At 47.6% G+C, this 16,192-nt stretch overlaps 1 protein-coding gene across 1 annotated transcript in view; it reads left to right on the forward strand.

Annotated features, from left to right (window-relative positions):
- Positions 1 to 16,192, forward strand: part of LRRK1 (leucine rich repeat kinase 1) — a 69,328-nt gene that overhangs the window by 40,914 nt on the left and 12,222 nt on the right. Inside the window, 13 exon segments of the mRNA XM_036389603.2 lie at positions 1,442 to 1,562; positions 1,802 to 1,961; positions 2,582 to 2,858; positions 5,810 to 5,981; positions 7,340 to 7,503; positions 8,662 to 8,801; positions 10,211 to 10,460; positions 11,888 to 12,054; positions 13,121 to 13,318; positions 13,982 to 14,259; positions 14,443 to 14,554; positions 14,557 to 14,636; positions 15,396 to 15,547. Coding sequence (XP_036245496.1) covers positions 1,442 to 1,562; positions 1,802 to 1,961; positions 2,582 to 2,858; positions 5,810 to 5,981; positions 7,340 to 7,503; positions 8,662 to 8,801; positions 10,211 to 10,460; positions 11,888 to 12,054; positions 13,121 to 13,318; positions 13,982 to 14,259; positions 14,443 to 14,554; positions 14,557 to 14,636; positions 15,396 to 15,547 — 2,271 coding nt within the window.

Here is a 16,192-nt window from a genome sequence, read left to right on the forward strand (position 1 = left end):
AGAGAATGCCCTTGGGAAGAGGAGGCTGCTCCAGCTGGGAACGGAGCGTGCTGTGAGCCAGGGGGTGCAGCAGGCTGGCACCAAACAACGTGAAAATATCTGCCTGGGGCAGGAGCAGGTGGCAGCTGGCAAATGAGGAAGGGCACTGTGATGTCCCCAGCACTTCCCATCTGCTGCCTGGCAAAGGCATCAGCCGACCTCCCACACACTGCTCTTCAGGCACTGTCAGGCATCCCAGTCCATGTCAGGCATCCCAGGCACTGTCAGGCATCCCAGCCACTGCCAGGCATCCCAGCCACTGCCAGGCATCCCAGTCCATGTCAGGCATCCCAGCCAGCTCTTCCCCATTAGAAGAAGCACCAGGGACCCACTGTGAGGCTCAAAGACTCACCATGAGAAGGAGAAAACTTTGTTTGTGTCACCTCAAGCCTCTTTTGCCATCACCTCCGAGCATCACAACATAATCTCTGTCATTCTTTCTCAAGGGGACTTTCTTTCACCCTGACAGGCATCCTGAATATTTCTCTTCACCTTCCTTTCCTCTTGCATTTCTTACCAGCCTCTTTCCTCCTGTGCCTCTCCACACTCCATCATCCACCTGGAATAAGCATGGTATTAAGCTCTGGGGCTGGAGGAGTGTGAAATCACTGTGTGGGTGACCCTGGGTGCTTCTGTCATAGTCAGGGTCATGCAGCATCCCAGTGAGTTGCACACTTCCCAGTGCCAAGCAGGGCTGAGGTTTAAGATGAAGCATATTTTCATTAGAGAAGGGTTTTCTGTCTGCCATGGGAACATGTGTAGGATCAGTTAGAAAGACCCTTTGTTGGGGAAAGTGGAACAGAACTGTTCTTATCCAGCCCACAAAGAGATTAAAACTAGTAGGAGTTGAAGAGGGCAGGTTTTTAGCTGTTGAAGAGATAATGAAGGCCAGCTTTTAGGATCTAAGCATCAATTCCCAGATTGCAGGATCCAGCTGATCAAGGGCCGGAATGAGGGTGGAAAAGGTGTCTGGTAGTCATCATTCTGCCTCTTTGATCTGGGCAGGGAGGACTGGACCTGTCTCCTGAGGCTGCTGGGGCACAGAGTTCTCATCCTCCCCACAGCCCCTTCCAGGATGTGTGTGGCTCTGGAGGGACAGAGGGGGATGACTTTGGTCAGGCTGCCAGGGATGTCCCCAGACATCCCAGTGCACGAGGGACAAGCAGTGCAGGCAGTGAAGCAGGCAGAGCAGAGGTTGGGCTAATACAGATGTGGCCTGATACATCTTTTCCAGGCAACTCTGTGTTGTCTCCAAAGTATTCTAAAAATACTCACTGACAGCCTTCCTCCCATTCAGCTGACACAGGAAATTTACAGTCAGTGATAAGAGAAAGTGAGGCTGGAAAGGAAGCCAGTGTGCTGACAAGGATTGATAACCTTCCCCCTTGAATGGCTTTTGCAGTGAGCTCTCGTGTAAGACTCTGGAAGGCCTCGAGGGACTGCGGCAGCTGATTTTTCACGTCACCTGCAACATGAAGGATGTTGGCAGCTCAATTTGCTCCCAGAAACTTGCAGGGAGATTGGTGAGAACTGGGCTGTCTTGGTGATCCTTGCCAAAGCAGGGCTTTTGGGAGGCTTGGGAGGTCACCTTTAGGAGTTACTGGAGTAAAGGGGTTGGTGCAGGAGCCATGTGAATATTTAAGATGGCAATCTGGCTCTGGGAAGAGACAGCACTGAAAAACCCCTGTGAAAGGAAGGTGGCAGCCAGTTCATCCCTTGCTGGCTGATCCTGATCCTGCTGGTTTTCTCACATGGCTTGCAGATACCAAGGAGTTACCTCAGCCTCCAAGAAGCTGTCCTTGCAGAACAGCATAGAAGAAGTCAAAATGATGATGTGCAGTATTTAACAGACAGACAAATAGAGCTGATGATTGAGCAGACACCTGGAAATGACATCAAAGACTATGAAGACTTGCAAACTGGTAGGTCAGAGCAGACCAGTCATTTCTTGGAAATTGATATGTACGTCCAATTGAAATGTTCCACAAATAGTAAACACAAATTCCACCAGTGTAGAGGTGACTTTGGAAATTGGTAAAATATAAAATTAGTCGTGGGGCTTTGGGGACAGGACTAGGAATTTTCTAAGGTAGTTTGAGGTTACTGATTTCATTCTTTTTTTTTTTTTTTTTTTTTTTTTTTAACAAGCTGTGTCTCATTTCTAGTCTGTGTAGAGTGAAGGTTGCCATAGTTTCAAGTCTGGCTTCTCTGTAGGTCCCCAGTCTTGTGATCTTTATGGAGGCCTTGCTCTGCAGGAGGCAGGGAGAGCCCTTTCCCTGTGAAGATGACAGGAGGAGGGTGAAGGGGAGGTGTCATGGGGACAGAAGTACTGGCAGTGAAGAAGTGAGATGTGGGTTTTACAAGTGGAGTGTCAGATAGCAGCACTCCTCAGATAGATGTTACTCTCTTGGCTTGGCTGCGTGCTGGCTGTGTCTGGAATGCATAAAACTGCACAAAGTGCCTCATAGTCCTACTCTTCTGCACTTCTGTGGTTTCCTAATGCTGATCTATTGCTAATCCCCAATTCTTTACTTTTTTGCAGCCATTAATTTTCTCATAGAAACAGGGACACTACTGCACTTCCCAGACACGAGCCATGGCCTGAGGAACCTTTACTTCCTTGACCCTGTCTGGCTCTCAGAGTGTCTACAGAGGATTTTCAACATCAAGAGCTCCAAGTCTGTAGCTAAGAATGGAGTCATCAGAGCAGAGGACCTCAGGATGCTGCTGGTTGGGACGGGTTTCACCGAGCAGACCGAAGAGCAGTACTTCCAGTTCTTGGCCAAGTTTGAGATCGCCCTGCCTGTGGCCAATAACAGGTACGTTGATAATGAGAGAGATTTAGTCAGGCTGGAGAAAAATGACCTTTTAGTCAGTGGATATTAACAGGCTTTGCCACTCCAAGTGGTTGTCTTGACAGGATTCTTGTGCTGAGAAAATATCTGAGAGCATTCAGCAGTGTCATGGAAGGCACCCATCCATTTGGGCTGTATTTCCTGAACTGAGCATCCTCTGGGCCAAACCAGCCTGTGTGAAAGCTTTCCCAGAGCAGTCTTTGTCCACTGGGTACATTGAGGCTGTGACAGGCTCAGCCACCAGCCCGGAGGGGCAGTGACACCGCCGGGGCTGTGGCCATGAGCAGGTGGAAGCTGTAAGGGCTCAGCCGGCGCAGCTGCAGCTGGGAGAGGATGTGAGGCCACGGCTGCCAGGCCTGAAATATAGATGGGTTGCAGTCATCTGTTTCCAGTGAAGGATCCTCACTTCAGCACGGCAGAAAACTTTGGGTAATCAGTACTTGTGTCAGCCCTGAAAGTAGCAACATTTTATTCCTGGTGAAATCAGGAAAGCGTAGCTGCAGCAGCAACGTGATTTACTTGATTTTTAACTTCAATAGGTGTTGATCAATAGTTTTCCTAGAAATGGTCTAAGAAACCTCATTCTCTTTAAATGTTAATGAGTCCTCCTCCCCTCTGCCCCCCGGTCCCTTTTCCTCTGGGCAGAGTTCCCTGCGATTTTTCTCTCTGCCATCTGCTTGGCGACAGCCTGTTGTTGGGCTAGCGGTGAGCCCGGAGCTGTGCTGCACTTTTGATGTGGCATTTGCATTTCACTTCCTTGCCCTTGCAGGACAGCGCGGCCGCATCGCCCTGAGCCTCGGGGGAGCTCTCAATGCCAGCACAAGTGCAGCATTCTCTGTGCTGTCATTATGCCTGTCACTTATCCAGTCCCGGATGCCAACAAATTTTCTCAGGCTTAACACAGATAAAGCAGCAATGTTTCTGCTCAGTCCAAAATGCCTTTTGGACTCCTTGTCACTATCTGCCATTTTTCACCAGGGCAATTACATTGTCTGTGCCTCAGGAACAAGGAAACTGCTTTTTCATGGCCTGCCCAATGTTTTTCTGAGCGATCCAAGCCACATTAGCAGAATATTCTTCCCACTGACGGGCTGTAGCTATAGCAGGTTGGATTAATTTAATGTACTAGCCAGACACAGAGCAGTTATTTGTTACTGTGCTGCTGCAATTATTGTCTAGATTGCCAGATAGGGTTTCTGTGCAGTCAGTAGAGAAAGCAGCTGCCAGTTTCTGTTCTGAAGGGGTGGATGGGGGCATGTTTCACATATTTTCAAAATTTGCATTGGCTGTTGTTCAAGAGCGTCGAATCACCATCTGTGTTATAATCCACTAGATAGTTGTGGCCCAGAAGGGCCTCACTGGCCCTTCTTACACTCCTAGACCTTTTCTTGGATGTGCTGTTGAAAATTTATTGCCTCTCTGATGATGCATCCACTACTTTTATAGAGCAAGAAGTTTTAGTTTGTTGCACTCTGCTTTTCTGCCTAAGGTGCACATAACTTAGCTGTGTTCTGCTTCTTAAAATACACTTAAAAGCGTGACCATTCTTACTGGAATTTATAATTGAAACTTTTGCCAGTTTTACATTCCAAAGATGTTTCATGGAACAGATAATTTGATCATGCAATATGTCATCACGTGTGACATATGGAGAGAGCTGTTGTCTAATGATGGCTGGTTTTTTTCTGAGCTGATGTTTCAAATTGTACAGAATGCTGCAGCTGCTAGAGAGAAAATATGAGAGGCAGTGGATTCTTTAAAGCAGTGGATTCTGACCCAGCATTAGTTCTGGTTGTGTCTAGTCCCTGCCAGTGTTATTTTGGTCAGGTCTCTTGGCCACGTGCCTTGCTGCTGTCGTTGTGCCCGTCAATGATGAGCCCCAGATGCCAACACATTTTCTCAGGCTCAGCACTGATAAAACAGCAGTGTGTCTGCTTATAAGCAAATAACATTTTAGATTGTATAGGCATCCTGGGATGTGTTTGGTACAGAAGAGTATCACTGACAAGAGATTTACTGGCAAGTATTGAAAGCCATAAGCTCATGGTTTTCAAAACAGTTGCAGTGTTCCAGGACGTTTAACTTCCCAAATATGAAAGATCAGGACAAATGAATATTCTGGGATTACTGGGAGATCTGAAAATAATTTGAAAACGTTGTGGTCCCCTACACCAGCATAACCCCGTTACTGCTGGCTGGTCAGGCACAGATAACATCAAGTCTCCTTCACACTTGGGCAAAGTACCTAATAATCTGATTGCAGAGGAATCTGAGCTAGACAAGTGATTTCTCTGCTGGCAACAGCCTGGCAAAGTGACCTCTTGCTCTAGAGGTTTGTCAGGGATGTGACAGGGATCCATCAGCTGAAGGATGGGGCAGCAGGAATCCCTGTCATGCTGACCCATGGGGTGCTCTCATTCTGGGGCTGGGTTGAGGGCAGAGCCCAGTCCCTGCAGCCTGAAACTCCTTTCCCCCACTTCTGGGCTTACAGAACCCAAGCTGCTGGAGGTTGTTTTTGCCCTGATCTCCTGTTCCATAGCTCTAATTCCTTGCTTACTACCAGGGCAAAATAGTACCAAAAAAATGAGTCCCGACATCACAGCTGTTCTAATGACTCTTATATTTTAATGCATTTAATTTGTGAGTACACAAATGCTCATTACATCAATTTTAGCCCTTTCCAATAGCCCTGGCTGAATTATGTAATGTCTGTTTTGCCTCTGCTTGCTTTCATAGTGTAAATTAATTTCTCCATGTATTGCTGCAGCGTTTTAGTCTAAAAGCTTTTTTATATGCAGTAGGCTGTGCCATTAAAAATCTCTTTGGAGACTGAATCGCCTTATTATCTGGTAACAATGTACTCACTGTTAAAAGCTGTAGCTAAAATCTGAGCTGTTGAACTTGATGTGTTTCAGCTACCTCCTCCCTCATCTGCTTCCTACCAAGCCAGCGTTAGATATCCACGGGCTCTGCCACCAGACTGCAAACACGGTCCAGAGGGTCTTCAAGATGAGCTTTGTCCCTGTTGGCTTCTGGCAGAGGTTCATAGCTCGAATGTTAATTAGCCTGGCAGAGATGGACCTCCAGGTAGGTTACTGTGTCTGTCTGCAAACAAAAGCAGACAGCTGAGGGGGTTCAGAGTAAGTGGGATGTCTGTTCACATCCCGCTCGCTTCTGTCACAGACTGCAGTAGCATTGTTTGAGTAAGCAGAGAGAAGTGAGGCTCTGCACTCAAAGCCTGACTCTGTTTTTGCAGTAGGTGTCATTGAGAACGACAAATTGGCACTGGGGGAGAAAACCTGAGTTCTCCACAGTCTCTTCATAACGTGACCCCCTGGAAGGTCTCAGTTCCTCCAGCATCTTCCAATTACAAGTAATTGGAGTTCTGCCTGCGGCTCTTGTCCATGACCATTCCACCAGGGCAGACTCCCTCACAGCTTTGCCAGAGAAGATCTGGAATAGCTCCAGCAGAGCCAAATATCTGAATCTCTATGGGTTTAAATGAGAAGAAAATTACAGGACTGTTGCCTTAATGAGGCACCCCATTAGTGTGAGTGCTGTGAGTGACATTAAGTAGTGTTTGCAAGGTTCTGAGAGCCCAGTGAATTTTGATGTTGTTTGCAGCAGTTTCTATTTGAAACTGTAATAAATATCTGCAAAATATTTATAGTACTGCTCTGGTATCTTTTTAGCAGCTCTCCATTAAACTGTGGTCTGTCAGTGATGTACAGAACATGGAAAACATGATGCCTGTTTTTGGAAGGTCCTCTGTGTTCCAGGCTTCTCAAGCCATGTAATAACTTTACCTCTTTTAACGGGGTGTCTTGGCAACCCCTTGCTTACATCCTCCTGGGTACTACATAATCCTAAAGCACCTTTCCTAGGGGCTTCATCCAGTCCTCATGAAGGGAGTGGAAAGGATGCCAGGCGTCAGACCTGTCTGCAGGCAAATAAATGTTGGAGCAATGAGTACAGCCGAGTCCTGCAGATTAACTTCTTGGTTTTAAAACAGAAATACATTTTGCTGGTTTCAAGTGTCTTGGAGAAGAGCCATCTTCCTCCTTCTAAAACAGGTGGAAAAGTTAACTCTCTCCATTGAGGGCAGACTTCATCATTCACTAGAACATTTAGTGCTTTTGGTTTATAAGACTTTTGTGAATGCAGAATAAATACGGCAAATGTCACAGTTACAGAATTAGCTTTGTGCACTGATATGAAATTGTTCTTTTTTGAGTGGCATGAAAAAGATTTCCACTGTGGAAAAATCAATTTTACCACGTGTATTTCCATTCCATCGCAAAATTTTATATGAGCACAAGTCACTTTTACTGGAAAAGGTACAACAGCACCTGTGAAAGCCAAAAAAAGAAATCACTTTCTTGCCCAATTGAAACATCCTTACGAGAAACTTCAGCATGATTTTCATGCGTTTCTGCTTGTTTCAGCTCTTTGAAAACAAGAAGAACACCAAGACAAGGAACAAAAAGGTGACCATCTACAGCTTCACAGGCACACAAAGGAACCGCTGCAGCACGTTCCGAGTCAAAAGGACTCACACGGTTTACTGGCAGGAAGGTCTGTTCGTTACCTTTGATGGAGGCTATCTTAGGTAATTTGTGTTCATAATGCAGCATGTGTGACAGGGGACTAATAGAGTGTATGAGACTCATCAGCTGAATGGAGATGAATGGGCCTGACCCAGGCCGTGTGCTCACTCATCAGGAGAAGAGGAGGCTCTTCTAATGGACATAACTCACCTGGTAACAATTGCTGACAAAAGTGATGAATAACTGATTATTTGGCAGGTCTGAATATATCAAACTTATCTGCTGTTGCAGCCACAAATTGAAAGAGGACTGAGAACAGAAAGTAAAATTCAGAGTGGGGCTCTGGCAGCTTAAAATCATGCATTTTCACATGCAAAGATTTCCTTACCTCAATGAGTTTTCCACTGAATCCTAAAACTTCACCACTGCGTGGCAGTAATCCAGGTCAATGGAGGTGCTTCTGTGCAGCAGGGACTGTGGGCAAGTGCCTCAGCCTGGCCAAGGCAGAGTGTCTGCTGGCTGCAAGCCTGGGGAAAACCTCCTGTCCACGTTGTTTCACAAATGCAGACATTTAAGGCTTTTGCCCCTTCAGTCCCTGGCAAGACAGGGAGGAACCATTGGTGCTGTTGCATGGTTGGAGGCCAGAAGGGAGCAGTGACCTTCCCAAGTTTCCAAGCTCAGTAGAGACTTGAACCCAGACCCTGCAAACCACAGGCTGGAATCCTGAATTCTGGACTGTAGTAGTGATCATGCTCTTAGTTCCCCATGTATTTCAGGGAGTTACACTTTCATGGGAATTGTACAAAAATGATATTCATAAACTTTTCCTAACGGTTTCTGGAAATACCATTATTATTCCACTGGAGTTTTATTACTGATTTTACAACTCCCAACCTTCCATCATTCTGTATAGGGCATTTCTGTCAAAGCTCTCTGTCATACTCAGCTTGCTTAGGGGCCACAGTTTTCCCTAGTCCTGACCTTCTATAGCACTTACCCTTTGTGAGGAACTGGCATTTCTGTGCAAGAATTCTCTTCTGAAAGTCATTTTCAGAACAGACTGAGTTGAAAATCACCCTCGAAGCTAGATTGCTTTGTGTTTCGATGACTCATGAACTGTGTGTTATTATGTAACTCAGGTTTCCTGCCAGAAAGAAAGTTTGTTGACACTGATACTTCAGAAAAGCTTCACAGGTCTGTCTTTTGGCTTTCTCACACAGCGTCGAGTCTTCTGATGTGAACTGGAAAAAGAAAAAAAGTGGTGGAATTAAAATAATTTCCCAGTCAGAAGTGAGAGACTTTTCAGCCATGGCGTTCATCACGGATCATGTCAACTCTTTGATAGACCAGTGGTTCCCTGGTAAGAGAACAACTCTAATTTTCTGTGCAGTGTTACATCTTTTCAACAGAGGGTTCTTTGACAGAGCTCTCCAGGTGCACAATATTGTGTGTTAATTGAAGACCCCTCAGGCTCTGACAGTCTGAAGCCAATAACATTTGATAAAAGCTAATAAACCTGCAGACAGATCAAGATTAGTTGCCAACACCCTTTGGTCTAGACATTGTGTCTTCCAGTCTGTCTGTCACAGCAGCACAGGTGAAACATTGCAGTTCAGACAGGACCTGCAGGAGTTCAAGAGATTCATCCAGTGGGGGCAGGATTTGGCCCAAACTGCTTGGTGCTGTCCCTTGAACTCATTTTGGCATCCACTGGGAGGAGGATTTGCCCATCATTTCTAACTTTCTGTGAGTTACAAAATTCTGATGTGAGAGGCTTGAGTGAATATGGTACCAAGACTCCATGCCAAGGTAACTTCCTTGACTCCTGCAGCTGCTTTTCCTGTGCTCAGCACAGATCCTGCTGTTACCCAGCAGGCTCTTTGCAACCCCAAGACACTTTGTTTGAAACCAAAACAAAATCTGAAGTGCTCTTTGTCGTCCTACCCTGGTCTAGAAAGCAGTGCCAAAGTCTCTTAATTGGAGGCTCTGTGGAGGAAACAGTGGTGCACTCTCGCATACTCACGTTCTGCGTGTTCTGAAGATTAAAGAACATTTTATTTGCCTTTGGATTAAAATAATGCTAAAGTTAATCAGTGAAGCTTGAGAAGAGCCACAACTTCAAAGGCTGCAGCCTGTGTTCACCCTGACTAATTGTGGGCATTTAAAAGAGCCTGTCACCACAAAATCTCTCTGTAGTTATGGGAGAGGTGTGAACCTCCCAAAGGCTTAGTCGTGGTAGAATCCATGTTTCCCCTGGAGGGGCTGAACACGTTGCCCATGAGGGAGCCCGCAGGACCTGTGCTCCCAGCCTGGGTGCTGCAGGTGAGTGCTGAGCCCGAGCTCAGTGTGCTGTGCCTGCCAGCCTGCTCACAGCCCCATTCCTACCTCAGACAATCTGGCAGTTTGCAGCCTGGGCAGACAGAGGCACTCAGCAAGCAGAAGGGTCTCTCCATTCCTTTATTCACATACTTCCAATTTTTGCTAGTCCTGAGTACACCTGCCTCACAGGCCTGTGCATTACCTGTGACCAGAGCAGGGTGAGTGTTGGGTTATGTCCACAGCCCTGTCTCCCCAGCACTGTCCCTGTCTACTTTGCAGAGCTACTTTCCATTCCAGTCAGTACCCTGCAGCAAACTGCTCTGTGTGAGCGTGACCATTCCCAGCCGACGGATCCAGGTCGTGCTGCGGACACTGGAATGCACTCGGAGCTGTTGTTCCCTCTCAGCTGCCGTGGTGACGTGGTTTCCTGTTTGTTTGCTCTCTCTGCAGCCCTCACAGCCATGGAGAGCGATGGCACGCTGCTGATGGAGCAGTATGTGCCCTGCCACATCTGTGCAGCTGCCAGGCCCGAGCAGCGCGAGGGCGGCGAGAGGGCGGAGGACGCGCAGTACTTCAACATGGAGGATTGTGTCCTGACCGCCATCGAGCTGGACTACATCACATGTCCTAACCACCCTGACATCCCTGTGTCGCTCCAAGAGCTGGTGCCAGAGCTTTTCATGACTGATTTTCCTGCCAGGTAACGTGTGATAGCCTTTGGCTGAGTTTCAGTGAACCTGCATGATTTGGTTGGGCACTTTTCCCGAGTCACCTCTGCTGGAGGGACGTGCTGACCACAGGAAACAAATCCATCTGCTCTCCATCCGTGCTCTGGCAGTTCATCCTGAGCTGCACCCCTGGTGTTCAGCAGCTTGCTTAGACAATATCTGTGTGCTGACCGAGTCACCACACCAGGGGTCCTTTGAGATCACTGTGGTGCAATGTCAAAGTCCTTTTTAAAGCCACAGCTGTCCTGCATTGCCCAGAACTCTGGCCAGGGCTTTCTGTAGTTGGAGCCTTTCTGGGATCCCACAAAAGGAGATTTTAATGTGGCAAAACAAAAAGGAAGTGCTGCTGCATCACAAAATTGGCGCTGAAATGGCTCTAATTTTGTAAGGGCCTGTAGGTGAGTGAGTTTATGGACACCACAGGGGGACTCACGCTGAGCTGGGGCTCCTGCTCGGCTGAGAGCTGCTGGATGTGTTGAGTGTGTGGCAGCCCTGAACAGCTCAAGGAGCTCTTCCCTACCCACTGCAGCACTGCCAAATCTTTAAGCTGCTTAACTGCATTCCCAGATGGGCTGTCTTATACCCCTCGTTACTCAGTGTGCAGAGCAGACCCGAGAGCAGGCAGGACAGGAGAGCAATGTCCCCTTTGGCTCCTGCCCTCTCAGACCTCTGAGTGCCCAAGGCAGAATCACAGGACCTCTGGACCAGACTGTCCTGTTGGCTGCTGTCAGAGCTCTCTGTGCTCTCACTGGCCCCTGTTGCTTTGTTGGGGTCATTTTTCTGGGCAAACACCCCATCAGCTCATCACACCATCCCTCCTCACACTGTTATCTCCTGCAGATTTATTTGGCAGGTGTGAGGCGAGTGGAGATGTTTGAAGTGTGAACAGCTGTAAAAGTAGTCTCTGGGAGAGTGGGGAAATGATGAATTGCAGCCTGGGAACAGTAAGCTGATTTGAATAATCAGGTTTCAGAGTGTGGGGCTGTTCATAAACATCCTGTCCTGCCTCGGTGGAAAGAAAGAGGAACAGGAGGTAAATGAAGCAAAAAAAAAAAAAATCATTAATACAGATAAGTAGTACAAGTATCAGTACCTGTGTCATCTGCTTGGAAAAGGAGCTTATGTGCTTTCCAGATCTGTTTGATTCTTATGGGATAAATTAGTAAAAAGCCTTTTGTGCTTCTTTGCTCAAATTACTATTTTCTGTGAGAGATCTGTTGTACAATGTGAGCCAGCATGGAGTGCACTGAGATGACCAAGGTAGTTCAGGCAACCCAGTCCTCTTGGTAGATAAGGCAAGAGCCTATTAGGCATTTGTGAAAATGGAAATCACATTAAAAACATTAATTTACCACATCTTTGAAACTTTAATTAAAAAACCCCAATTTCTGTTTGGCAGACTGTTCCTGGAAAATAGCAAACTGGAATGCAGTGAAAATGAAAACAACGTTCTTGGCCAGGGTGGAAGTGGAACTGTTATATATCGGGCACGATACCAAGGAAAACCAGTGGCTGTGAAGAGATTTCAGATTAAAAAATGCAAGGGTTCTCCCACTTCAGCTGCAGGTACAGTGCACAGATTTGGTGTCAGGAATCTGGGAATCTGGGATCCCAAGCTAGGACCAAAGAGTCTGCAAAGTGCTGACAGCACCTGATTAAACACAGCATGGAAATAGATAGCAAAACTGATGGGTTTCAGTGGAGGAGGAGGATGCATCTGAGAGTTCTTCATGAGCATTTGTAGTGATGAAGGTCACTGGCTCTGCATGAGGCTTCTCCTGCAGATCAAAGGTTGGATTTATAGGGTGCCAAGGCAGAGCCCTTGACTGGGAAGGGAGGTGAGATTTCAGCTCCCGTTTCAATACTATTTGACCATGAGAAATGTGGGTTTGCTTGGGTTTGCACTGAGGACTTGTGAGTTTCCACCTCTGAGTTCGTGTTTTACCCACTCTGTGCCAGCAGCTGGAGAAAGCAAACTGGGAATCCTTCTGAGCCCACCAGCTTCTCCAGGCAGGGATGGGCTCCTGTGGAGTCCAGCTTTCCAGCAGAGCCTCAGTCTGTGGACAGAGGAAAGGGGAAAGTGCCTCACATTCCTCATTTTTGTCAGGGGAGGATGTGGTGAATCCCTGAGCTGTGGAGGAGGCCAGCTGCTGTCCCAGTGCCAAATCACCTTCGGGAAGAGCCGACCTGCCTGAGCAGCCTGGGGTGTGCTGTGGCAGCAGGACCATTACTGTGATGGGTCTCTTCTGGCAGGGAGGCTTGGAAACTGTAGGGAAGAGCCCTTCCAGCAAAGGGGCTGCACTGTGCCATCTGCACAGAGCCCCTGCTGGGAGAAGCATAGCACGGCTTTTCCAAAGTCATCAGGGGATGTGTGAGAACAGCATGTGCCAGGCACACCTGAGCCTGGTGTTTAAGGACCAAGAGAGCTCTTGGTTCCTGAGGCACCAGACAGATCCTGCTTATAGCCAGTGTCTCTTAGTGGCTCATGCATCAGCAAAAGGATTCAATTTAAAGCCTTGCTGTCTACATAATCCCACCATCTGCAGCCCTCGCTCGGTGATCACCTCCCAAAGAGTTTGTGACTCGTTTCCTGAGCTGGGCAGTGAGAAGGGGGGGTTGTGTGTCTTGCCAGATACCATGCTGAAGCACCTGAGGGCCATGGATGCCATGAAGAACTTCTCGGAGTTCCGCCAGGAGGCCAGCATGCTGCACTCCCTGCAGCACCCCTGCATCGTGTCCCTCATCGGCATCAGCATCCACCCGCTCTGCTTCGCCCTGGAGCTGGCCCCGCTGGGCAGCCTCACCACCGTCCTGGCTGAGAACTCCAAAGGTAAAGCCAGCCTCTCCCCCACCCCTCTCCCACTGACAAATGTTCAGTGGTGTTTAAATTACTGCTTGATTTGCTGGAGGGGATTTTTTTTTTTTTTTCCAGACTAAGGGAAGTGGGAGGGATGGAATTGTTCTTATATTGTGCTTTTGGGAACCTAGTAAAAATTGATGCTCGGGATTCTCAAAGCTACTTTGGAGACCTGGATTTTCAATTTTTCTGCAAATGAATACGGAGTGCATCTCTCTTCAGTGCTGCGTGGATGGTGCTGTGTTTTTCCCCCTGCAGATGGGTGTCTGGTACTCTAAATTATCTCATTATTATCTGCATTGCTGTCATTGTCAAATGAACAACACTAATTCCAAGATAAGTTGAGGCCATCTGACCCTCTTGGCACCTTGGCTTCATGTCAACTTTCAGTCAAATACTGATTTTCACCCAAAGATTTAGTGGCCTAGAAGTGAAAGGGTTTAAAAAAAGAATCTAATAGGACTGTCAGACATGTACAGTAAAATAAACAGTGTCTTTTCAAATGGTGGCATTGAGTGATGTTTCAAAAGGTTGTCAGAGCTATTGCTCTGGAGTTAAAAAGAGAAGGAGAGAGGGGGAAGAAGCAGCAGTTATGGCAATTACAGGAGCTGGAGACAGGCTGTTCCTTTGTGCCAGGTTCCTCCTTTGTGCCGCTGGGACACATGCTGACGCACAAAATAGCCTACCAGATCGCCACAGGCCTGGCCTACCTGCACAAGAAGAACATCATCTTCTGCGACCTCAAGTCGGACAACATCCTGGTGTGGTCCCTGGACGTCAGGGAGCACGTGAACATCAAGCTCTCTGACTACGGCATCTCGCGGCAGTCGTTCCACGAGGGCGCGCTGGGCGTGGAGGGCACGCCGGGGTACCAGGCCCCCGAGATCCGGCCCCGCATCGTCTACGATGAGAAGGTGACCAGGGGAGGCTGTGGGGCTGCCCTGTGGTGGCACTGAGGGGGCTGGCACCGTCCCGTGGCTCAGTTCCCTTCTCCATGCATGAGGGCTGGCACTGGCTTTCCCACTGTGCCTTCCTTGCTCTCCTCTCCATCCCCCAGCAGAGCCCTGCCCTGATTTTCTGTCTGTTTCTGGCTCTAGGTGGACATGTTCTCCTATGGGATGGTCCTGTACGAGCTGCTGTCCGGGCAGAGGCCTGTGCTGGGACACCACCAGCTCCAGATTGCAAAGAAGCTGTCCAAAGGGATCCGTCCTGTCTGGGGCAGCCCGAGGAGGTGCAGCTCTACAGGATGCAGGCACTCATGATGGAGTGCTGGGACACTAAGCCAGAGAAGGTACAAAACCACCCTCCTGAGCTGTGTTCTCTGAGCTGGCTGCCCTCTTTGTGCAGGAGGGCTGAGCTTGCTCCTGGTGCAGCACAACAGCTCCATTGCCCATTTACCCCTCCTGCTGATTTGGCCCAGAATTTCTGTTGACTTAAATGAGAGTTTTATGAATGAAATGATGACAGATTTGTGGCCTTAGACATCTGTGGTGGCTTGAGGGTCCCTTGATGTCCATGGCAGTTAGGCTGCTGATTTCACCAGGGCAAGACATTACCCATACTTTCTAGAAACAGCTCCAGTGTCATGCTGTGAGTGCAACTACAAAGACTTCAAAATCCCCAAGATTATAAAAGGAGGTATGAGGAAGAAAAAGCTTCAAAGTGCAAGAAAATTATTATGCTGCATTGCATTCTTCATTAATTTCAGTTGGTGTTTTAGAGCTGCTGTCCTTCAAACAAAGGTCAGCCTGACTCTCAAACGTCTCTACACTGTCATGCAATGGGTCAGCTTCCAAAATTCATAAGCCTGAGGAAATTAATCAGTAAAATGTGTAAGAGAATGACAGACCAAGCTTTAATAAATATTCATAGAATCAGAAAATGGTTTGGGTTGGAATCCAATTCCAGGGACACCCAGCCTGTGCTTGGGCTAGGGATTGCCCCGATCCAGGTGCAGGACCTTGTGCTTGGCCTTGTTGAGCCTCCTGTTTATTATGGTTCTCCTGTTTCATCTTGTGTGACTTGTCTTTCTCTTTTCCTCCCCCCTCAGCGTCCCCTGGCCATCTCTGTGGTGGGGCAGATGAAAGACCCAACCTTTGCAACGTTTATGTACCTGCTGCCCTGTGGGAAGCAGTCTTCCTTCTTCTGCTCCCCGGGGCAGGAGTACACCGTGGTGCTCTGGGATGGGAAGGAGGACACTAGGTGAGACAGCTCACATTAGCAATTCCTTTTTTTTTCTTTTTCCTTTTTAAGTAAAAAATCCTTCAGCATCTTCTCTTCTGCCTCTGGGAGGGAGGTAAAGAAGGTGAAAGTGAGCTTGGATGAACGCCAAGAATACAGTGAACACTGTTTTCCCAAACTCTTTTAATTGGGAACAGTGGTTGCTTTATAAAGGATATTTAATGAGCTTAACTCTGCTTCAGTTAATATGGGGAGAAGATTAGGGCAGTGTAATGATTCACACACACAGGATGAAGCATTTGCACATGAGAACAGACGTGTTCTGCCTTTCCTAATGAGGCCATTTAACACTAAACCTTTCCTAATTGAGGCTGCAGTTCCATCTCTCTTCTGCAAAGCAATTAAGCACATGCTTAAATCCTATTGCAATCATGGGGAGTTAACCACATGCCTGGAGCTGTGTGTGCATCCAAGTGTGCACTGCCAGTAAAATGTGTTCTGGACTGAAGGCATGTGCTTAAAATGTTATTAAATTGTGACTGAGGTGATGGCATTTTGCTCAGCCACACGTGACCTGTGGCTAGTTAGGTTCATTTTTATGGATGCTGCTGATTTTTATAGCCTCAGTCTCATTTGGAAACATTCACAAACTGATCTGAATTTTAT

This window comes from Molothrus ater, chromosome 13 (assembly GCF_012460135.2).
Source record: "Molothrus ater isolate BHLD 08-10-18 breed brown headed cowbird chromosome 13, BPBGC_Mater_1.1, whole genome shotgun sequence".
In the NCBI taxonomy this organism is placed as follows: Eukaryota; Metazoa; Chordata; class Aves; order Passeriformes; family Icteridae; genus Molothrus; species Molothrus ater.